At 35.7% G+C, this 24549-nt stretch overlaps 1 protein-coding gene across 1 annotated transcript in view; it reads left to right on the top strand.

The window, feature by feature from the left end:
* The window catches only part of COPB1 (COPI coat complex subunit beta 1), a 34230-nt gene extending 10110 nt beyond the window's left edge, over positions 1–24120 (top strand). The window contains exons 7-21 of the mRNA XM_061147226.1: positions 1774–1893; positions 3263–3370; positions 3454–3600; positions 4884–5029; positions 6490–6586; positions 7993–8153; positions 8980–9100; positions 13323–13550; positions 13705–13884; positions 16156–16300; positions 17310–17429; positions 19944–20089; positions 20692–20781; positions 21717–21872; positions 23773–24120. Coding sequence (XP_061003209.1) covers positions 1774–1893; positions 3263–3370; positions 3454–3600; positions 4884–5029; positions 6490–6586; positions 7993–8153; positions 8980–9100; positions 13323–13550; positions 13705–13884; positions 16156–16300; positions 17310–17429; positions 19944–20089; positions 20692–20781; positions 21717–21872; positions 23773–23832 — 2025 coding nt within the window. The 3' untranslated portion in view covers positions 23833–24120. The remainder of the gene's footprint in view (positions 1–1773; positions 1894–3262; positions 3371–3453; positions 3601–4883; positions 5030–6489; positions 6587–7992; positions 8154–8979; positions 9101–13322; positions 13551–13704; positions 13885–16155; positions 16301–17309; positions 17430–19943; positions 20090–20691; positions 20782–21716; positions 21873–23772) is intronic.
* The last annotated feature ends 429 nt before the right edge of the window (positions 24121–24549 follow it).

The raw sequence follows: 24549 nt of genomic DNA on the forward strand, positions 1-24549 counted from the left end.
GTGGTACACCATTCTCAGTGTATCCTATCAAGAAGTACACGATGCTGATACATCTTATTACTGGTGATGTTCAGTTCAGTTCAGTCGCTCAGTCGTGTCTGACTCTTTGTGACCCCATGCCTCCCCAGGCATGTCAGGCCTCCCTGTCCACCACCAACTTCCAGAGTCCACCCAAACCCATGTCCATTGAGTCGGTGATGCCATCCAACCATCTCATCCTCTGTCATCCCCTTCTCCTCCTGCCCTCAATCTTTCCCAGCATCAGGGTCTTTTCCAGTGAGTCAGCTCTTCCCATCAGGTGTCCAGAGTATTGGAGTTTCAACTTCAACATCAGTCCTTCCAGTGAACACCCAGGACTGATCTCCTTTAGGATGGACTGGTTGGATCTCCTTGCAGTCCAAGGGACTCTCAAGAGTCTTCTCCAACACCACAGTTCAAAAGCATCAATTCTTCTGCACTCAGCTTTGTTTAGAGTCCAACTCTCACATCCATACATGACTACTGGAAAAACCATAGCCTTGACTAGACGAACCTTTGTTGACAAAGTAATGTCTCTGCTTTTTAATATGCTGTCTAGGTTAGTCATAACTTTCCTTCCAAGGAGTAAGCGTCTTTTAAATTCATGGCTGCAGTCACCATCCGCAGTGATTTTGGAGCCCAGAAAAATAAAGTCAGCCACTGTTTCCACTGTTTCCCCATCTATTTGCCATGAAGTGATGGGACCAGATGCCATGATCTTAGTTTTTTTGAATGTTGAGCTTTAAGCCAGCTTTTGCACTCTCCTCTTTCACTTTCATCAAGAGGCTCTTTAGTTCTTCTTCACTTTCTGCCATAAGGTTGGTGTCATCTGCATATCTGAGGTTATTGACCTTGATCATTCGATTAAGGTGGTAATTGACCTTGATCATTCGATTAAGGTGGTCTGTGTCAGATATCTCCACTGTAGACTTAACGATTTTTCCTTTTGTAATCAATAAATACCTTGAGAACATACTTAGAAACTGTGCAAATATCCTATTTCTCCTCAGACTTACACCAACTAATTTTAGCACGTAAGAGTAGATCTTTCTACAGCAGTTTCTATTATGATATTCTAATGGTGATTTTTTGTTACCCTCATTCTACATTTATTATTTGGTGTTCTGCAGGGAGGAGCTATCGCTTCTCCTTCATCCCTTCTTCCCTCCTTCCCTCTCTCCTTACCTTCTTTCCTTCTTTATATCAGTATGGATGTTTTATTCTATGGATTATAATCCAATATTATTATTTATTTTGTTGATATAATTGTCCTAGCTTTGGTCTTTAGGAGCTCTTTCAGATTTGCTTCTTTGTCCTTTACTTTTGATGACTCAGAGCCATCTTTATATTCTTGATTTTTTCTGTTCTGTAATGCAAGGGGGTTAGGGTTTGTACCGAAACTAAAGTTGCTCAATAGCTAAACTGTTTGGGATTCTCTATCTGCTTTTTTCTGCCTTGTTCCTTAGGCTCAACCCTTAATTTTTGCCTATTAATGAGGGTTTCTGCCTGTAACAACCTCTTTCATCCTTTTAAATTGTGATGCTTCCAATTTTTTGTAACCTTAAAAAAATAATGAAATTTATTAGAACTTGGGTAGTAGAGGGACACATTCCTCTGAGAAAAATGCATAAACTTTCAGTGCAGGAGTAGTGAATTTATTTTGGCTTCTTGGAGGCTTTACTTTTTCTTAATTTAAGATTCTGTGTTTAAGATAGATGAATATGTTCTTAAAATGTATTTCTTTTTTTAACATAGGCTGCTGCTCAGTGTTACATTGATTTGATTATTAAAGAGAGTGACAACAATGTAAAGCTCATAGTTCTAGATCGATTGATAGAATTAAAAGAACATCCTGCTCATGAACGAGTACTACAGGTAAATGTTTCTGAAACAGAGAAATCCTAAGTAGAATCTTCTTCCAAATTGAAATAATTCCCAATACTTGCCATCTTGGTTAGCTTAAATGCTTGGAGATTTGGCAGTTTAAATTTTGGTCACCTAAGATATAACTCTTGAAGCACTGTAGCCTTTTGGGGTATTGTCTTTGTTATTACAAAGAATTTCTAACATGAATTAATATGTTACCTTTTATCTTTTCTGTTTGTACTGCACTTGGTTTTCTTACCAGTAGAGATATATTTGTTTTAGTTTTAATATAATTTACATTTTTTGCAAAATAATTAACACCAACTGAGAATGAAAGATGATTAGATTCTAGAAGATTATCAGTATACCTGTTTAATCTGTGACAATGATTATTGTAAAACTGAAGTCCCATGATAAAAATAAAGCTACATTCAGTGCTGATCCTGGATCAGAATAACAACAAAAGCATTTGCTATAAGGGACATTATTGGGACAGCTGGGAGAAATGTGAATACAGACTTTGTATTAGTTAATAGTATCATTAATCAGTGTTAAGGTCTCTGAATTTGATAATTGTGTTATATAAGAAATTTTTCTTATTCTTGGGTGAAACATTTAGGAGTATAGAGAACATGACGCAGCAAATGTGAGATATTAACAACTGGTATATATAAGTGAGGCTATACAGGAGTTCATCCTTAAAAATTTTAGAACATTTTTATCAGAATTTTTTAAAAATATAAAGTTTTAAAGAAGTGAAATGTTTTGTTTTGCTATATTTAAAAATACTTGCTATAGAATTTTAAGTATGCTTCTTTAAAATATTACAATTTCCTGCCGAGCCGAAATAACATTATCACACTTAACAAAATTGTTAATAATTTCTTATTATCATCCAATTTTCCCAGATATTCCTAAAACACGCTTTTGGTTTGATTTTTTTCAGTTTATAGCCATACATCACACTTGGTTGTGATGTATGTAGTTGTGATGTGTAGTCCTTGAGTCTGTTAATTTGAGCAGTATTGTTTTTTCACTGACTTGTGCAAGAGACTCCTTCTGGATGTGTCTGGTTACTTTTTTTGGTGTCATTTAGCTTGCTGCTCTGACTTCTGTATTTCCTAGAAACTGCAGGTTTGAGCTAAAGCTTGACAGAGTCAGAGTAAACATGTTCAGTTTGAATGCATCATATGTGATATTACATACTTCATGTTTCCTTACATCAGGCAACTCAGATTATCTTCTGTCCAACAGTAGTGATTTTATTATTGATCAGAGTATTAAGGTCATGACAGAAACCTCTATTCTACAGTTAAGATTTTCTTCTTGTGACCAGAAATACTGATAATAATTCTAGATTATTTTTGTTCTTTTTCAGGATCTGGTTATGGACATCCTAAGAGTATTGAGCACACCAGACTTAGAAGTACGCAAGAAAACTCTGCAGTTAGCACTGGATCTTGTCTCCTCTAGGAATGTTGAAGAGGTAAAACAAAATTCTGACAGCACTTTGTAAGCTGTCAAGCCAAACATGATGTCATTCTCACTTATTTTTGATTTGTTCTACAGCTGGTTATTGTCCTTAAGAAGGAAGTAATTAAAACAAATAATGTGTCAGAGCATGAAGATACTGACAAATACAGACAACTCCTTGTGCGAACATTGCATTCCTGTTCAGTCCGATTTCCAGATATGGCTGCAAATGTTATTCCCGTGGTATGTAATTCCAGTGATCTTAATTTTGAAATTCTCTAAAAATAAAAATTAAGAAATTTTAATTATTTGACAGTTAAATTCTAGGAATCTCAGCTCTTTGTAATCACTAAATCTCATGGTCAGAAGAGATCTTTCTGTCTGCTGCTAATCTCAAAGGGATAGGACTCTGACTTCTTTCTCTCACATCTTCACTGAAAAAACAAACAAAAAAATAATGACAAGTATACCTCCATATACTATTATAACTAATGTTTGTTGGTGGTGGTTTAGTTGATAAGTTTTGTCCGACTCTTGTGACCCCATGGACTGTCTGCCAGGTTCCTTTGTCCATGGGATTCTCCAGGCAAGAGTACTGGAGTGGCTTGCTGTTTCCTTCTCCAGGGGATCTTCCCAACCCAGGGATTGAACCCGGGTCTCCTGCATTGTAGGCAGATTCTTTACCAACTGAGCTATGAGGGAAGCCCTTAATATTTGTTACTATTACCTATAGTAAAATATTCTGTGTATATAAATCAATCAGTAGGGCAAGTAAGTTTCTTTCAGATATCAATAATTTTATCTCTTAAATTTGAAGGATTTAGTTAAAGGAAAAATTGGCATACCAAGAATGTTTTGCTTTCTGTCATTGTCAGACAAATGCGGTATGTTATTGTAATTTGAAATTTTGACTTTGAGCTCTGAATTTTATCTAAAATGATTTTACTTTTAGTTACAACTTTGTGTGTCTCCAGTTAATTTATTTTGAATTGTGGATTTCCAGCTTCAGTTTTTGTTTTTTTTTGGCTATGCTGGGCCTTTGTTGCTGCACATGGGCTTTCTCTAGTTGCAGCGAGCCAGGGCTACTCTAGTTGTGGTGTGCGGGATTCTCATTGCAGTGGCTTCTCCTGTCGCAGCACGGACTCTAGGGTGATGGGCCTCAGTAGTTGCGGTGCACGGACTTGGTTGCTCCAAGGCATGTGGATCTTCCTGGACCCCTGGACCAGGAATCGAACCTGTGTCTCCTATGTTGGCAGGTGGATTCTTATCCGCTGGACTAGCAAGGAAGTCCTCTAGCTTCAGTTTTATCATGTGTTTTGTAATAAACTTCACTGCGTGTAAACTGAAAAGTCATCCTGCCTTTGTTTACATAATGGTACTTGTCTCTCAACTTACATTTTGCTGTGTATTTGAAAAGTATTATTTATTTTCTTTGTAAACTTATTCAGTTTACTTATTAACCTTAGGTAATAGGTAATTTTCTTTCTGGAAATGTGTAATTGTTATCCTTTTTTTTTTCCTTTTAGTTAATGGAATTTCTCAGTGACAGTAATGAAGCAGCAGCTGCAGATGTCTTGGAGTTTGTTCGTGAAGCCATTCAGCGCTTTGATAACCTGAGAATGCTTATTGTTGAGAAGATGCTTGAAGTCTTTCATGCTATCAAATCTGTCAAGTAGGTTTAAAATCTGTTTAAATGTAAAGTTAAGTAAGCATTTTACTAATTTCTGTCTTTAAGGGTAAGTTGATAAAAAATATAAGACAGGAGAGCTGTCTTAAAACAGTTAAGACAAAATGAGAAAAAATAAATGTCAGAAACACGTCACCCCTACTCTCACCCTTAGTGAATCCATAATCTATCAGCAAAAAAATTTTTGGTAGGTAGGTATGATTTAGATAGGTTTCTCCATTCTCATTTCCTCTAAAGCATCATAAATTCTAAAATGACTAAGAAACGTATTTTTATTTATTTGTTTTGTTATGTACCTTGACAAGTGGGTTTATTACAGGGATCCAAGACTAGTTAAAAAAATTCAATCTATGTAATCCACCGTATTAACAAGGGAAAGAATCACCCCCACTCCCCACCCCATGCACATACAAGCAAAACTATTAGAGCTAATAAATGAGCTCAAGATTGCAGCTTACAAGATCAGTATAAAATATTAATTTCATTTTATACACTTGCAAGGAATAATCTGATAAGGCAAGTATTTTTAAAAGGTACTATTTTGGGATACCTTTATTATTTATATTCCGTCTTTAGCATTTACTGAAGTGGAGGATTGAAAAGAACAGCCTAAATCTGTAATGTTTCCCTTCAGATAGCCTTTGCTAATGAGAAGAGACTATTGCAGCTGAGTTTCGCTTCATTTAAATCATCTGATGGATTGTAGTAGACTTGCCTTATATCTTCCTGTATAGAAAAGAAGGGAGTACAATGTTGGTTTTATGATATGAAATGTATTGAGATTTATGGAAGTGAGAAAGATTTGTTTCCTTTCTGGAAAAAAAAATCATGTCAAAGTTTAGCTTTTGACAGCCGTAACCTCTTAGGGTTTCAGTTTCTAGAATTTTTTTTGAATAAATTTAATGAAAATCTTAGGGAAAAGATGACTGAATGCTTAATTCACCTCAACATTTTTAACTAGAAAATTGTTGCTTGCTTTATTTGAGGTTTTTTTTGTTTTGTTTTGATACTCTGCATTCCTTCCTTTTTCATTGGTCTATTTGGCATCCCTGCCTCTTCAGTGAATTATTTTTTATATAAAAATAATGCATACTTTTAATAGCGGTAGGTTATAAAATCAAATTTACCTTAAATTCTGTCCGAAATGAAAGACAACACGTTTCTGGGAAACATTTGGGTATTTTATTTTTTAACCTCCTGGGTTTACCAGTTGTAGAATGTTCCTGCAAATGGTAAAAACACTTACTTTCCTTTTAATTCTTGTGACCTCAGGAGAGAATCAAAGAAGCTTAGTGTCTTGTTATATTCTTTCTTAACATTTCATCCATAGTCTCTTGGAACTGCAGAATATTTTTTCTTCCTTAAGCTTAAACTCACAAAAAAAGATCACTGCTTCAAGATTTGTTGGCTGAGCCAGTGCTTCATAGCTTGTGTTCTTGCCTTAGGATTTACCGAGGAGCATTGTGGATCCTGGGAGAATACTGTAGTACCAAGGAAGACATTCAGAGTGTGATGACTGAGGTCCGCAGGTCCCTTGGGGAGGTATGTTTTACTTTAATAAATGCTACTTTATGCAGCAATTTTTATTTTAGTAAATCTGACTTTTATGTGGTGATTTACTTTTGTGTTTTTATTTAATAGTGTGTGGGCTAAAGAACATTGAAAAAATTTTAATTACACAGATAATTAAGCCTCTGGTCAGTGGGAAATTAGGGGAGTTGCCCTCCTCTGCATTGAGCCATAACACGTGTTCTTTTATCTGTACTATTTACCATTCTGGGTAAAATTTTATTTGAACAAAAGGTTATATATTTTAAAAAAGGAAAAAGAATTGTAAAACTCTGCTTAATCCTCTGTGTTATTAAAAAAAAGAAATCTTGTAAGAACAGGGCTGACTTTAGAATACCTATTTATGTACTAAAACTGGCATCATTTCCTCATCTAAAGAAGCCCGTATAGTAGAATAGAAAGAACAGTGCTTGTTAGGAACCTGGATTCCAGTCTTGCTTCTGCCAATAACAACTCTGGGACTTTGGGTATAATTTCCTTAACCTGACTGGACATCAGGTTTTTCATCTATGTAATAAGGGAGTCGGTAGATAATGATTGACAACTCTTGGAGCTCATAAATTACATGATAGACTGGTATTAAGAAATAAATACATAATATCTACTTGGTTTAAAAGAGAGGAAGTTGGGTGACTTCCCTGGCAGTCCAGTCGTTAAGACTCCACACTTCCTATGCAGGGAGTGTAGGTTCTATCCCTGATTGGGGAAACTAAGATCCTATATGCCATGTGGCCAAAAAAAAAAAAAATTAAAAGAGGAGGTTGGTAAATCTGACTACATACACATAAGTCAGATTTATTTCATTTTATGGAAGGATGGGTGCTGGTTTTGATTAGATTTCACGAAAGTGAGGGAGAAGAATAAGGCTTAGTCACTGTCATAAGCATTTTCCTTTTCAGTAACTTGTATGTAGAGAATTAAGATTTCGGTTTAACAGATTAAGAAACTGAGGCTCGAAGTAGTTTCAATTAATTTGCCCTGAAGGCTCAGACAGTAAAGAATCTGTCTGCACTGTGGAAGACCTGGGTTGGATCCCTGGGTTGGGAAGATCCCCTGGAGAAGGGAGTGGCTACCCACTTTAGTATTCTTGCCTGGAGAATTCCATGGACAGAGGAGCCTGGTGGGCTACATACAGTTGCAAGGCATTGGGCATGGCTGAGTGACTAACACATTCAACACATACCACTAACAGTAGCATCCAACTCCAAAGCTCCTGTCCTCAGTGCTTTATTCTGGGAAGGAAAGAAAATTGGAAGCGGAGTCCCAAGTTCCAAAAAACCCCATTGAGGGAATAGTTCTGTAGAGAGCTATAGAAATTATTGAATATTTAAATATGTTTGGCTTCCTACTGATATTTGATGCTTCCATTTGATTTTTAGATCCCAATTGTAGAGTCAGAGATTAAAAAAGAAGCTGGTGAATTAAAACCTGAAGAAGAAATAACTGTGGGACCAGTTCAGAAGTTGGTAACTGAAATGGGCACCTATGCAACTCAGAGTGCCCTTAGCAGTTCTAGACCAACCAAGAAAGAGGAAGAAAGGTAATTTGCAGCAGCTGTGCCCTGCAAGCTATACTTCTGTGTATAAAACAGTCAGAGGATTTCTTTCTTTTATTAGTTTACTCTTTTGACCCAAATAGAAATCTTCACTATTTAAGGTACTTGGAAGGAAAAGGATGTTTAAGTTCTTTCTTCCAGAAATTGTGTTAATAGTTTTAATTCTCTGCTCCTAATAAATATTCTCATTGACTGTGTTCTATTTAAACTAAGATTACTTTACTCACATAGAAAATACTAACTGGAGGTAACAAATGATATTTGAGTTTTATTTCCAAATAGCATTTGGAAAACGTATTTTCAAGATTTTGCACTTCTAATTGATGAAATAAAATTTTGATGTTTTCCTCCATATTTGCTCTCCAATTATATAGTGAAGATGATGAAAATTTTGATGATGTCTAAAATTTTAATGGTTACTATGTATTAGGCATTGTATGTACTAAATAAATAGCTTGTCTCTGATAGTCTTCGACAGTATCGTATTGATTAGCAACATTTCATAGAGGAGGAATTTGAGGCTTAAAGAGGTTTGGAACTACCCAAAGGGATGCAATAAATGAATATACACCTTTGACCATTTTCTCTTTATTTATTTAGCTCCTTTAACATTGCAGATGTGTTAAAGCCATGTATGTTTTTTTTTTCTTTTTCCTTTTTTATTCTGAGAGGTAAAGAGGGAGCTAGTTGAGATCTTTATCATCGAAGGGTGGCAGCGAGAGTATGAAATAGGCTTCCTTGAGTCATTTATACAAAAGCTGCATGCTGCTTAAGAAGTTGGTGGGTTTCATTTGCCTTGATTGCTTTGCAGACCTCCCCTAAGAGGATTCCTTCTGGATGGAGATTTCTTTGTTGCTGCCTCCCTTGCCACAACTCTGACCAAGATTGCCTTGCGCTATGTGGCTTTGGTTCAGGAGAAGAAAAAGCAAAATGTAAGTTCATTTATTCTACATTTACCTAACATGAATATTGAGTGCCTGCTATATGCATTGAACAATGAGGACCCAAAAGTGAATGAATGCTTAAGTTCCTGCCATTAAAGAGTTTATGCTTTAATTGGGGAAATGGACACAGTAATATAATGAAATATATATATATATAATATAATGATTGTAAAATTGACATAGTAATGTAATAACAACACAGTATGATTAGTCCAGTGGAAGTGATACAAGGGTTTATGAAGTTATTTCTGTTTGCTGGGATTAGTCAAAGCCCAGTGAAGCAAATGCCTGTCTCTCCAACATCTTCATCCTGCCAGTCATTGTCTGTTTTATCCTAGAAATGCCTCTTAAATATATTCCCATTTTTGCAGTTCATACCTTCTTCATGGCTTCTGACCATTCTGACTGTATACTCATTTGTAATAATGTACTGTCATTCTACCCAACCCCTGCTACCATCCTGTATGCTATTGTCCTATATTGTGTTTCTGTGTGTCATTTAATCAACCCTGTGATACATTATTATTATTTTTGTTTTAAATAGTCAATTATCTTTTATGTATACATGTACCATTTCCTTCCCTTTTCTTATTTACCTAGTGACCAGACTCAGGTTGGGAAGGGATATACTTAGCAAGTTTTAAGTAGTTGAGAGTTGGAAACAGGACAAAGTTCAAGTGCCATTCTGGGTGGGTTTTTTTTCCTTTTGTTTTGTTTGTTTTCCTATTTTTCTTCCTGGTAAAATACATGTAACACAAAGTTTAGCATTTAAACTATTTTTAAGTGTGTTGTTCAGTGTCATTAAGTACATTCAAATTGTTTTAGCCATTACCACTATCCCTCTCCAGAACTTCATCATCCCAAATTGAAAATAAGCAGCAAACAATAATCCCATGTTCCCTCCCCTAGTCCGTGGCCACCACCATTCTGCTTTTCTGCCTCTATAAATTTGCCTGTTTATACTAGTATAAATGGAATTATATAATATTTGTCCTTCGGTGACAGGCTTATTTCATTTAGCATATCTTCAAGGTTCATTTGAATGATAGCATTGTCAGAACTTCTTTCTTTTTTCAGGCCGACTAATATTCTGCTATTACTGTTTATCCATTCATACATTATAAATAGTCAATTTTCTTCTAAATATTTTTTAATAAGAAAAAGTTATGCTTACAGTGCTTTTCATTTTTTGTATACATGCAGATTTCTATCTGTTATTTTCTTCCTGCCTGAAGAAGTTGATTATTCTTATATTGCCGGTTTGCTGCTGATGAATTCTCTCAGCTTTCATTTGCCTGAAAAAAGTCTTTGCTTTCATTTAAAAAAAAACCACTTTGTTGTAAAACTGAGTGTTTTTTGTTTTATTTTTATTCATATCTTTTTTCACATTGCTAAAATAAGGAGTGATGTAATGTAAATTAATGAGAAGAAAATCAGTCATGGTTAAAGCCTGAAGTACAAATCTTGTTACTATTGTAGTGGAGATAGAAACATCAAAAGACAGGATTACATTACCAAATATATTAATGAAAATCTTTCCTTCCTCAGAAAGAGTTTATTATGACTTTTATCTGTGAAACACTATTTCCCTAGTAGTGCTCATTTTGTGTTTTACCATATTGTAGTTTTATTTAACTTTATAACATGTTCCCTATGCTATTCTAAACCCTTCCTAGTCATAATAGTATGTAATAGTTCCATGATAATCCATTAGATTCTTTCATGTAGTCAAACCTCCATATAATAAGACATTTTATTTTTAGATTAGGGATTTTTGAAGGATTTTTTAAAAAATTTCCATCATATACCTTTCCTCATAAATCCATAAATAAGAGTCAGAGGATCAGGTAAATTATAAGATGTGTTATCTTTTTTAATCAATTACTTTTATTTATGAGGAATAACTTACTTTGTAACTCTCTGAGGGCCCTTATATATTTATTTAGGTCTTGTCTGTTCTTTAAATTATGCTTCTTAAAAGTCTCCAACATTTTATGTCTTGGTTCTGCAACTTGGGAGAGCATTTGCCAGAATCTGTTTAAGAGAACCAGCTTTCTGGTAACCTACTAGTTCAAGAAATTTGCCACCTTTGGTACAAGGCAGAAGGAAGTTTGGTTGTTCATCACTGTGCTGTCTTAGCTTTCCTTCATATATGCCTTTTCCAACACTCTTCATTTCTTAATGTGGATCTGACTTTCTGGTATCATACACCTTTTGCCTAAATAATTTGCTTTAAGTTTTCTTGTAGTACAGATCTGTTAACAGTTAATTCTTTAGGTTTTTGTTTGTCTGAAAAAGCCCTTATTTCTCCTTCAGTTTTGAAAGATATCTTTGTAGGTATAGCATTCTAGGTTGACAGTTTTTTCTTTTAGCACTGTAAAGATGTTGCTGCATTGTTCTCTGGCTTTCAGTACTATCAGGATGTTGCTCTTGTGCCTCTTTGTGGAGTGTGTCCTGTTTTCCTCCAGCTGGTTTTGGATTTTCTCCTTATCACTATAATTATAATTTCAGGTTTCAGTCATTTGATTAGGATATGCTTTAGTGTGATTTTCTTTATGTTTCCTTTTCTTGTGGTTCATTGAGCTTCTTGAATATGTGGTTTCATAGTTTTTATCAAATGTGAGAAATTTTTGGTTATTATTTCTTTAGCTACTTTTTTCAGTCTCCCCCTCTCTTTCCTTCTGGAGACCATATCTGGACTCAAAGGATTATTACATTTGTTCTTCCTAGGCTTCTGATAATTTTTTCATATATGTATGCTGATCACAATGTGTAGATACATATACATCACAATGGTGGAAAACAATATGGAAAACCAAGGGACCGGTCTAGATTAAAAGGGGCTAAAGAGAATAATAATCAAATAAAATGCATGAACCTGATCCTGGATTTTAAAAAAAAAAATTTTGTGACAATTAGGAAGATTTAGTTGAATTTGGAGTGTAGTAGATATATTTGGGAATTGTTACATTTCTTAGGTGAGATAATGATATTATGATTATCCAGGAAACTGTCCTGAATCAAGAGATGTTTGCTAAAGCATTTATGAAGTCAAGATTCTTACTTTCATATGTTAAGCCAAAAAAATTGTTGTTGTTTAGTTGGTAAGTCAGAAGTCTGACTCTCTGTGACACCATGGACTGTAGACCTCCTGGCTCCTCTGTCTGTGGGATTTCCCAGGCTAAAATACTGGAATGGGTTGCCATTTCCTTCTCCAGGGGAACTTCCCAACCCAGAGATTGAATCCACATCTCCTGCATTGCAGGCAGGTTCTTTACCATTGAGCCATCTCAGAAGCCCAAGTCAAAAAAATAAATGTACATATATGGCTAGAAAAAGAATGCAGTTTTGGCAGAATATTAACAATTGGTGAAGTGTATCATTCTTGGGCACCAAAATCAATGTAGACAGTGACTGCAGCCATGAGATTGGAAAGACACTTGCTCCTGAAGAATAGCTATGACACACCTAGACAGTGTATTAAAAAGCGGAGACATCACTTTGCCAACAAAGGTCCATATAGTTAAAGCTGTGATTTTCCGGTAGTTGTGTATGGATGTGAAAGTTGAACCATAAAGAAGACTGAGTTGAAGAATTGATGTTTTTGAACTGTGGTGCTGGAGAAGACTCTTGAGAGTCCCTTGGACTACAAGGAGATCAAACCAGTCCATCCTAAAGGCAGTCAACTCAGAATATTCATTGGAAGGACTGATGTTGAAGCTGAAGCTCCAGTACTTTGACCACCTGATAGGAAGAACAAATTGGAAAAGACCCTGATGCTAGGAAAGATTGAGGCAAGAGGAGAAGGGGGCAACAGAGGATGAGATGGTTGGATGGCATCACTGACTCAATGGACATGAGTGAGCAAACTCAGGGAGATAGTGAAAGACAGGGAAGCCTGGCGTGCTGCAGTTCATGGGGTCACACAGAGTCAGACATGACTTGGAGACTGAACAGTAACAACGAATCATTCTTTTAGCTTTCTGAAGTTGGAAAGTGTAAGAGAAAATAGTTTAAAGGTCTTTGCTCTCAATCAGCTAAGGGTTAATGAAGGTTTTAGAGGGTGGCAGGAAGAAGGGTGTGAAAAAATAAAATCTAAAATATTCAGGTTAAGTGATATTAGGTTTAGTTTCTTGGATTTTGAGTTAAAGTGACATTATTGCATTTGAAGAAGCGTGACAGTAAATAAACCATTTCTCTCCTTGTCTAGTCTTTTGTTGCTGAAGCCATGTTGCTCATGGCGACTATCCTACATTTGGGAAAATCCTCTCTTCCTAAGAAGCCAATTACAGACGATGATGTAGATCGAATCTCCTTGTGCCTCAAGGTCTTATCTGAATGTTCACCTTTAATGAATGACATTTTCAATAAGGAATGCAGACAGTCCCTTTCTCACATGTTATCTGCTAAACTTGAAGAAGAAAAATTATCCCAAAAGGTAAGGTATATATATGATAAAGGCATAAAAGTGCTTTGTGTTCTTTGTTGTTGATTTTTCAGTTCTCATGTGTGAGGAGTGTCTATGTTGAAGGCCTCTGAAAGCTATCTTTTTTTCCAAATTAAAGAGTTTGTATATTGTTTTTGCAACACAGAAAGAATCTGAAAAGAGGAATGTGACAGTACAGCCTGATGACCCCATTTCCTTCATGCAACTAACTGCAAAGAATGAAATGAACTGCAAGGAAGATCAGTTTCAGCTGAGTTTGCTGGCAGCAATGGGTAACACGCAGAGAAAAGAAGCCGCAGATCCCCTAGCGTCTAAACTTAACAAGGTAACGATATGTCAAATACACCAGTGGATTATTTAAATTGACTGCCTAAGAAAGTAGTAATCAAGAATGTGTTGGTCCTGCTGTTTATTGTAAAAGAAAAATAACTAGTACGGCATATTTTTTTGTCTTTACTGTGATTGATAGGTTCGTTAAACATGAATTGAAACTCGGTGGAACCTGATACTTTTCTATATGCTAGTACTGTTAGTCCCGTGGCTAATTTCATAACTTGTTCCAGTTGTGTGTAAAATTACCGTAAACTAAAACATAGAGCCAAGGGATCCTGAGAGGTTAACTAGAGCTTTTAAAAGGTACAACACTAGCCTCCTTCCCCACACCCTGCCTTCAGTTTCTCCTGTCCCCTGCTACTTTAAACAGTAGTTCCATATAGGATTTCATTAGGAAAATTATTCTGATATCTCTCTTTTCTCAAATATTAAATTTACACATCTATGACCTAGTTTAATCCTTCCTCTGTTGGATAAGTCTCAAATTGATTTTGTTGCCCAAGGTAAGATCAGTGGCAGAATAGGAACTACTAAAACACTTTTTCCCTTAAAATTGATATTGACAGTATTACAGTTATAAAATTTTTTCACTTTGTTTTTTTAAATTGTGGTAAAATTTACATAAAATCAAATTTATGCTCTTAACTTATTTAAAAACATATATATCAGTTGATTTGGCTGCGTCAGGTCTTAGTTATGACGCTTGCTTAGTTGCCCTGCAACATAAGAGATCTTAGTTGCCTGACCAGGGATCAAACCTTTATCTCCTGCATTGCAAGGTGAATTCTTGACCACTGGACCACCAGAGAAATCCCCTCCTAACTGTTTTTAAGTGTCCAGTTCAGTGGCATTAAGTGCATTCACATTATTATGTAACCATCAGCATCATCTGTCCCCTGAACTATTTTCATTTTTCAAAACTGAAACTCTGTGCCCATGAAACATTCCCCATTTTCATCTTGCCTCAGCCCTTGGTAGTCACATTCTACTTTTTATCCCAGTAAATTTGACTATGCCAGGTGCCTTATATTAGTGGAATCATACAATTTCATCCTTTTGTGACTGGTTTCTTAGTTCATTTAGCCTAATGTCTTCAAGGTTCATCCATTTTGTAGCATGTGTCAGAATTTCCTTTCCTTTCAAGGCTAAATATATACCACATTTTGTTTATCTATTCATCTGTTGATAGACACTTGGGTTGCTTCCACCTTTTTCATTGTTGTGAGTAATGCTGCCATGAATGTGGATGTTTGGATATCTCTTTGATATCTACTTTCATTTGTGTTAAGCCCAGAAATGGAACTGCTGGATAGTATAGTGATTCTGCTTTAGTTTTTTGAGGACCGCTGTACTTTTTACATAGCAGCTGCACTGTTTTACATTCCAACCTTCAGTGCAGAAGGGATTCTGATTTCTCCATAGTCTTGCCAACACTTATTTTTCATTTCCATTATAGTAACCATCCTAATGGATATGAAGTGACATCTTGTTTTGGTTTTGATTTGCATTTCCCTAGTGATTAGTGATGTTGGGTGTAATGTCTACTCAGGTCCTTTGCAAGTGATTTTAATCTGGTCGGTTGTTTTCTTTATGTTGAGTTGTAGGATTTCTTTATGTATTCTGGATACAAGTCCCTTATCAGATGTATGATTTGCAAATAGTTTCTTCCATTCTGTGGGTTGCCTTTTCACTGTGTTAGTAATGTTCTTTGATGCACAAAAGTTTGTGATTTTTGATGTAGTCTACTTTACCTATTTTTTTTTCTGCCTATGTTTTTGGTGACTATTACATTTTAAAAATATTATATATACTCTGGATTTTTCTTTCTTTTTTTTTTTTTGTGGAGTTGCAAAGAGTCAAACATGACTGAGCATTGAACTGAACTGGGCGTTTTTTTAAAAGTTTTGGTGGGGGTCCATCTAAAAATTCATCTTCATGGAATTACAAGAATTTCTTGCTTCTAATTATTTTTCCCGAGTTTGAGTAACAACCAGTAAGTGTATGTCCTGAGGGATTTAACTGAAAATCTGTTCATATCTACTCAGTTCCTAAGTTGGGATAATGTTTAATGTATTTGCTGAACGTATTTAACATGGTAGTGTATAAGTTTCAATTACTATGTCTAAATTATAAAACAATTTTACTATACCCATTTTGAATGACTGGTTTAATCTAAGTACATCTGTTAATGACCTAACATTTCTAGTCATTTGGCTAGGATATATTTGATTGTCTCAGTCATTTGATTATTTTTGTTTGACAGGTTACCCAGTTGACAGGTTTCTCAGACCCTGTGTATGCAGAAGCCTATGTTCATGTCAACCAGTATGATATCGTCCTGGATGTACTTGTTGTGAACCAAACCAGTGACACCTTGCAGAACTGCACGTTAGAGTTAGCTACTCTGGGTAAGGAAATTTACCATAAAAGGAAAATTTTATTATATGGTAGATCTTTATGACAGGTTTTTAAGAGAAGTGTACAAGTGTTAGTATAAGAATTCTCTTGAGCCTTTGTGATATTTTGAATCAAGTCTTTGTTTCTGAGCCTCTGTGATACTTTCTTATGCTTATGTTCTTTGGTATTCCTGTATAGGTTTATTCAATGAACTTGATCTAACATATGTCAATTTTTTTTATATACATAAGAACTATTAAATATACATAAATATATATATAAGAAATATCACAGATTTACCAGGTAGCTTAGTTAATTTCAATTGCATTAGTGCAGAACAAGGTATTTTCTGAGTTCATAACTAAATACATACCCCATGTGTGGCCAAAGTAATACACTATCACATTTAGCAATATGAGTTTTTTATTTTTCTTCTTAGTAAAGACACATGAATTAGACTTTCTCTGATCATTTACACATCTGGCTTTGAAGTTGGAAAATACAAATTGTATGCAGGAACAGTGCACTTTCCCTACAAAATTCTATATTACTTAAGCAAGAGTTAAGAGACTTTAAGAAATCAAGGGAGAACATAGTTCTGCCCTGTCTTCCTCAGCATAGCTTGAGGCCTACATAAAGAACTAATTCGTTCTTCAGGTTGTTTTATCTTTCTTTGTAATGGAGTGTATAGTTTAAGACTTTAGCTTTTTGAAAAGTTTCTATCCATTCACTGAAATAAAATGGTATGCCCAAAATACGCCCCCCCCCCACACACACATAAATGAGTTTAAATATAGGATTATTCTGAGAAGCCTATTACCTTTCAAAAGAAACTGTGCATATTGATGTGAATAATAGTGTTAAATGATTTTTTTTGTCCTCATATTTGAATCATAATCCTTTTATTCCTTGTTTTGCTAGAAACTATTGAAACTATTTGCTAGAAACTGTATTTTAAGGTTTTATGTTTGGAGAGGTTAATATGTATGTCTTTTTAGCCACATCTAAATTTTTTTTCAGGGGACTTGAAACTTGTGGAAAAGCCATCTCCTTTGACTCTTGCTCCTCATGATTTTGCAAATATCAAAGCTAATGTCAAAGTAGCATCAACAGAAAATGGAATAATTTTTGGTAATATAGGTAAGGAATTGTTTTATAGCCTGTGATGTTTGGATGTTTTTATTAAAGAATTTCTGTAATGATCTAGCTGTGTGATGTTTCTTGAGGACAGGACTTGAATCCATTCATTATTGATTTATGGGGCATCTGTTGTGCTATTCAAGGTTGTACTATGTTCTGGATGTACAGAAATGAGAGTCACTGTCCTCAAACTGTCAAGCAAGAGGAGAAGAATAAGTAATATAAAGTTACAATACAGTATGCTGACAGCTAGTTTATATACTATGTTCTTTGGGATCATAGTGGGGAAATGCTAACTATGGAAGGCTTTATAAAGGGGGAAGGAATGTTATCAACCGTTGAACTAAGTCTAAAACTGTGCACAGGTGTTTGTTGCCAGGCCGCCTAGGGATTAGCTTGCACAAAGGTATTTAGTCAGTAAGCTCTCTTTTTTTAAAAAACAGTTTCTGTGGTAGGAACAAAAAAAATCTCTGTCCTCAGATAGCTTCTAGTTCAGTAAGGGAAAACAAATACATGAAATAGATAATGTGCAGTACAGAATGTTAAGTACTGTGACAGAAGCCTGTGCTGGGTGAAGTGGAAGTCTCTGCAGAGGTTCGGTTATTTCTCGCAGAGTGGTGGGGGGTTGGGAGGAAAGGCTTTGTGGAGGAGCTGAAGCTCAAGTGGGGTTTTGAAAGATCAGTAAGTGATCTACAGACAGAGATTCAGTTGAATCAAATGCAAGTAGTTTGATATACCTGGAGTTGAGAGTGGGCTAGAGCCTGATGGTAGAAAACAGCGAGGTTGAGAAGGTCAGTGGCAGCTGTACTGTACTTGTCATGCTAAGACTTTCAGACTTGATCCTGGATATAAAGAGGAGCCATTGAGGAATTATTGGTGAATCACATGATTAAATATTTCTGTGGCAGCACTAAAGAAGACTGATTGGAAGAGGCAGGAAGATTAGCTGGTAGACTTGCAGTAGCCCAGGTGAGAGATGACGGAGAGTTTGAACCAGCACAGTAATGGCCAGGATGAAGAGGAAGGGCTGGATATAATAGATATTAAGGGGGTAGAATGTCCGGGACATGGTTACTGATTGAACAGTAAGTGGCTAGAGCAACCCTCAGATTTCCTCCTTGGGTGTGTTGGGTTGGTGTTTATGTTAATCACTGAAATGGAATACAGGAGAGAAGGACAGATTTGAGAGATATAATAAATTAAAGGGTCTTTAAGTTACTGAAGGGCAGTTCGAGATGAGCCTGGAACTTGAACAGAAGGTCTAAAGTAGAGATAAATATTTGTTTTTAAACCATAGAAATGGAAGAAATTACCTAAAGAGGGCATAAAGAGTTAGAGAAGGGGAGATTTGAAAACTGAATCCAAGAGAACAAGAATATTAAAAGCTGTGCAGAGTTTTTTATCCAGAGCAGTGTTAAAAGAAGGAGAAGCCTATAAAGGAAGTGTGGTTAGAGAAGTAAGGAAAAATCTTGAAGACGTGTCTAAAGCTGCAGAAGATCTATAAGAAGGGTCCTTTAGATTGACTATCAGTGATACTAAAACATTGCTTATGGTATGTCTTGGGTAATGGTGATAGGTTCAGGGCTTCATTGGACTTGGAGAAATAGAGATAGTGAGTGTAGATCACTCTGAGTGTAGGACCTTGGTTTTGATAAGATTGAGAGAGGGCAGTAGCCAGAAAAGAAGTAAAGGATGAGGGAAGATTTTTTTGAAGATGCAAGAGCCTTGACTATGTTCATAAACTCTAATGGAAGAAAGTCAGTATGAAGGTAAAGACATTAAGAGTGAAAGAGGTGATGACTGATGGAGTGAGGTCCTAAACCAAAGCAGGCGTCACGGATGGCAGCAAGTATTAACCTTGATGAGAAGAGGCAGCAAAAGTGAGGCGGTGAAAGTTGATAAGTTGATTGAGAGAAAAATACATTTATTTTTAGACATGGGGCTGAAAATTAAAGGAACTTACTCTTGGTAAGCTTAGTTTTCTCTAAAAGTAGATAGCGTGGGGGAATGTCAAGAGGAGAGACTAAAAGGAGGAAAGGTAGGCTCTAGTCAGATGATGACTTTCTACAATGGAAGAAACATTTATAGTATCAAACAGTATTGTGTCATTAAGTACTATAGCTCAGCAATATTCATCCAGAAATGTTTGTTAGGCACCTGTTAATAGTGTGGGAACACTATTACCTATATATCTTTCCACGGTGTCTATAACACATTGCAACTGCTATGCAAGCACTCATTGACTTTGAATCCTGGCCTCTATTGCTTAACCAGTGTTGTGACCTAGCAACTTAACTTCTCTGTTTTTGTTTCTCTATAAGATGGAAAGTAATAATACTGTAACATAGGATTGATGGGAATATTAAATAGGTAATTAATTTGTAAAACATATAGAATAGAGCCCAGTATATAGTAAGCAAAACTATTTGCTAGTATCATAGTTGTTATTTAGAGATATGAAAACTTTTAAATTAAAATTTGCCTTTGGTGATTGGGAATCTTTTTAAATTGCAGTTTATGATGTCTCTGGAGCAGCAAGTGACAGAAATTGTGTGGTCCTCAGTGATATTCACATTGACATCATGGACTATATACAGCCTGCAACTTGCACTGATGCCGAATTCCGTCAGATGTGGGCTGAATTTGAATGGGAAAACAAAGTTAGTCCTTAGACGATTTTCTTAAACTCCTTATCTTTTTTTTTGGCTAGTGTTGAGGGATTCTTTGATAAAATTAATCCCAGATGTGAAAAGCAAAGTCTTTCAGTATCTGTGCTTACAAATTAGCCTTAACTGGAAAGCATGCAAGTAGTTTGGTTAAGTTACTGTTGTAAATTGGTGAGAGTAACAGTTCTATAATTAATCTAATTATTCAAGACATTATAAACAATGTTCCATCCCTTGTGTATATGAATAGAAACTTACCATTGAATAAGTATCCAATAGAAGCTTTGCAAAGTCAGTGGCTTGCTAGTGAACTTTGTTCCTGTGAGCCTTGATTTTTATTAGAACTATTTTATACACAACATGTTGATTGTCTGTGAAGTTATCTGTACTCGAAAGTTCTGATACCAGCCTACAGTTTGTTAGATTTTGTAGATGTCATTTACTTTTCATTGTCCACCCTTTCCCCTTAAGTACTTGGAAGGAGGTTTTAATATGACACATAAGTGATTGTTTTATCAGCCCCAAGATAAGAAATTCACAACTTTCTCTCTGTTAAAAGTATAATCTCTTGACTTTTTTTCTCTTCCTCTGTACAGGTGACGGTTAACACAAATATAGTTGATTTAAACGACTATTTACAGCACATACTAAAGTCAACCAACATGAAATGCCTCACTCCAGAGAAGGTAAGCTTGCCTGGGTACTTCTTAAATCTGATACAGAGTAATGGTAGATTCTTGGCTTTCTTGCATTTCCTCTAGTATATTGTGTTTTTACTTAGCCTGAGAAAAGCAGTGTCATTCTGGACTAGTTAGAAAAAACTATCCCGTAGAATGTGTGAACCTGCTTACTGCTTTCTGCTGAGACAGGAGCAGTATCTGCTTGTCCCTCGAGCAGTGACCCAACTAAATAGTCAGGTTGGCTTTTCTTTTCAGTCTTCTTCATTTCAATTGAAGACTTGCTGCACAGTGTACTAGAGAGAAAGTGTCCGTGACCTCTTTTGTTGATTCTGATTGTGGGTCAGAATATGTCTGACCAAGTATGGAATTGTTAATATACTCTGATTTTCTGCTATGTTTGTGTATGTATGAAAAAAAGACTAGAGAGAAAGACCAAAAACTGAAGCTGAGAATGTAAGGAAGTTTTCTTTATAAAATTTCTGCTAATGTTGTGGTACTTATTTAATCAGTGAAAGAATACTGCCAGACTGAATCAAGTAGGCTTTAATTCATGTTAGTCTATTCAACAGGTACTGAGTCTGATAAATACTATATGCCCGATACTCTGTGAGCTGCTGGATATACAATAATGGAGAAAATAAAAATAGTCTTCATAGAGCTTAAGGTCTGGTGTAGGAGGCAGTCAGACAACTCTAAACAAAGAAAATATAGAAATGCAAATTAGGATAAGTGCTGTTTCTTTAAGATCAGGTTATCGAGATACAGACACAGTAAAGCTCACGCATTTTACACATGTAGTTCTGTGAGTATCAACAAGTTCATACAGTCATGTATGAATAAGTGGTGAATAAGCTGCTTTAAGTGGTGATAATTTACCTATGCTGTTTAGTCTTGCTTATGTGTAGTTCTCTAGTATTGAATTTATCACAAATTTCTTGCAGGCACTTTCTGGTTACTGTGGCTTTATGGCAGCCAACCTCTATGCTCGTTCCATATTTGGAGAAGATGCACTTGCAAATGTTAGCATTGAGAAGCCAATACAACAGGGACCAGAGGCCCCTGTTACTGGCCACATAAGAATTCGTGCAAAGAGTCAGGTAACGGTTGCTTTTTTTAAGATGGTCTCTGAACTGAATAAAAAGAGAGGATCTGTGTCTCTCTCATTTCTGTATACAGTATCCTCTGGCACACTGGTGTTTTCTGCATTGCTCATGCTCAGTTGTGGCTGACTCCTTGCAACCCCAAGGACTGTAGCCTGCCAGGCTCCTCTGTCCATGTGATTTTCCAGGCAAGAATACTGGAGTGAGTTGCCATTCCCTTCTCCGGGGGTCTTCCCGACCCAAATATTGAACCCATGTTTCCTGCATTGGCAGGTGGATTCTTTACCACTGAGCTACCTGGGATGCCAACCATCTTATGTAAAGTCCATTTAAATGTACCAATTTTATATACTTTCATCTCACTTCTGTAAATTTTTATGCGTTTAACCTTTGTTTTCATTTAGGATCCAATCAATCCAATCAACAAGCTTGGTCTTAGAGGAGGAGTTTTAGAAGTTTTCTTTTTTTTTCCCCCTGTCCATTTTACTGACCTTTGTATAAAAAATTCTGGCATCTCCAGAGTGAGGTTGAGCTGAGGAGTTCAGTCCCTTTTGTCTAGCTGTTGCCCCAATAATTACTGGTCAAATATCTCAGTGCAAATTTTTGTATCCTCTTAAATGCATATTTTAAAACTGGGTAAATAGAACAGACATGTTTGGCTATTAATGTTGGGGACCAGTAGGGGGTCCCTTTTGGCCCGTTTAACCTTAGGTAGTATAGTAGTATCAAATCTTGTTTTAATCACATAAATGCCCATTTTATTTATCCCATTTTAAATAACCATCTATTGATTTCTTTATTCTTGTGAAATAACTCCTCCTAAAAAAAAATTCTCCCTTGTTGGAAATTATAGCCAGTCTTTCCTTACAGACTTGTACTGTTGACATTATATGCATATATATATATGTGTATGTATACAATTTTTAGATTTATATATTATTTTATATTTATAATATATATTAAGTTTATATTTATAACTTTATTATTTTATATCTATAATATATACTATTTTAATATTTCCTATAATATATATAGTATATATGCATCTAATGCAACCTCACTCTGGCTCAGATGGTAGAGAATCCATCTGCAATGCAGGAGACCTGGGTTTGATCCCTGGGTCAGGAAAATTCCCTAGAGGAGGGCATGGCAGCCCACTCCAATATTCTTGCCTGGAGCATCCCCATGGACAGAAGAGCCTGCTGGGCCACAATCCATGGGGTCGCAAGGAGTCAAACACAACTGAGTGACTTAAGAACACACACATATTTATAATAATCATACTTGGTAAAGAATCCACCTGCAATGCAGGAAACCCTGGTTTGATTCCTGGGTCAGGAAGATCCTCTGGAGAAGGGATAGGCTACCCACTTCAGTATTCTTGGGCTTCCCTGGTGGCTCAGCTGGTAAAGAAGCTGCCTGCGATGCAGGAGACCTGGATTTGACCCCTGGATTGGGAAGATCCCCTGGAGAAGGGAAAGGCTACCCACTCCCATATTCTGACCTGGAGAATTCCATGGACTGTATAGTCCATGGGGTCACAAAGAGTCAGACATGACTGAGCAACTTTCACTTTCACTTTTCACTCTTGAAATAGAACTCCTTCCTTTAATAAATGGCCCACCTTCTGGGTTTGTCATTCTGGTTTATTTGCAATTGGATTAACTACTGTGGGGTATTTGTGAATATATTCTTTAGTTTTTTGAAATCTAATGACTCTTTTTAAATCTAGCACTACAAGTACTTAACTAAGTAAAGTTTTGTTGAGTCTGTTTTGTACATCTTAGTTTCAGTGTTGATGTGGTATCATTGAATGGGGGCTTGGTAAGATGGAATAACCTACTGATTACACATAGTTTTAATAATTTTGTATAAACATCTTCATTCTTTCTTACAGGGAATGGCCTTAAGTCTTGGAGATAAAATCAACTTGTCTCAGAAGAAAAATAGTATATAAGAATAAACAAAAAAGTCTTTGCAGCTTTACAGTTAAAATTTAGGTATGGGCTTACTGGACTCCAACATCTTTTGTACTCTTTTTGTGCTTCTGTGTTATATAGAATCTGAGTTCATGCTGAATGCATTCCAGCCAATAATTTATAGCCTTTCCCTTAAATCAAGATTGATTTTAAAATTATAGTTTGTCTTTTGTCTTAACAATTTTGAATGCTGTCCTCAAAGTATATAATGTTTCTCACATGTATCAAGACCATTTTCACAGTACAATAAACAGATCTATTCCTAAGTCTTTTGTTGTTTTATGAATAAATGTGTAATTACATAATTTTAGTTATGTAACAATGAATTTCTTTTAGTTGCATTATCAATTTCTATTATAAATTTAAATTGCTGTTTGAGTTGAGAATTTATGAACTTTATTAAGAGAATTTAAAGATACAGTGATATGAAATGAGATAGGCCTTGATTTACTTGATTAATGGTTACTGATTTAATATTCTGACATCAGTGTATCTAAAAATGCCTCATCGTGTTCTCAAGGGCTTTTCTCTGAAATTTAGGTCCTAGAAGAAAATATCAAATACCTTGAGAAAACAGATCCATCTTCATTTTATCTTTTAATTAATTTTTATTGGCATATAATTGATTTACAATGTTGTGTTAGTTTCTGCTATACAACAAAGTGAATCAGCTGTATGTGTACATATATCCCCTT

This window comes from Dama dama, chromosome 1 (genome assembly GCF_033118175.1).
Source record: "Dama dama isolate Ldn47 chromosome 1, ASM3311817v1, whole genome shotgun sequence".
In the NCBI taxonomy this organism is placed as follows: domain Eukaryota; kingdom Metazoa; phylum Chordata; class Mammalia; order Artiodactyla; family Cervidae; genus Dama; species Dama dama.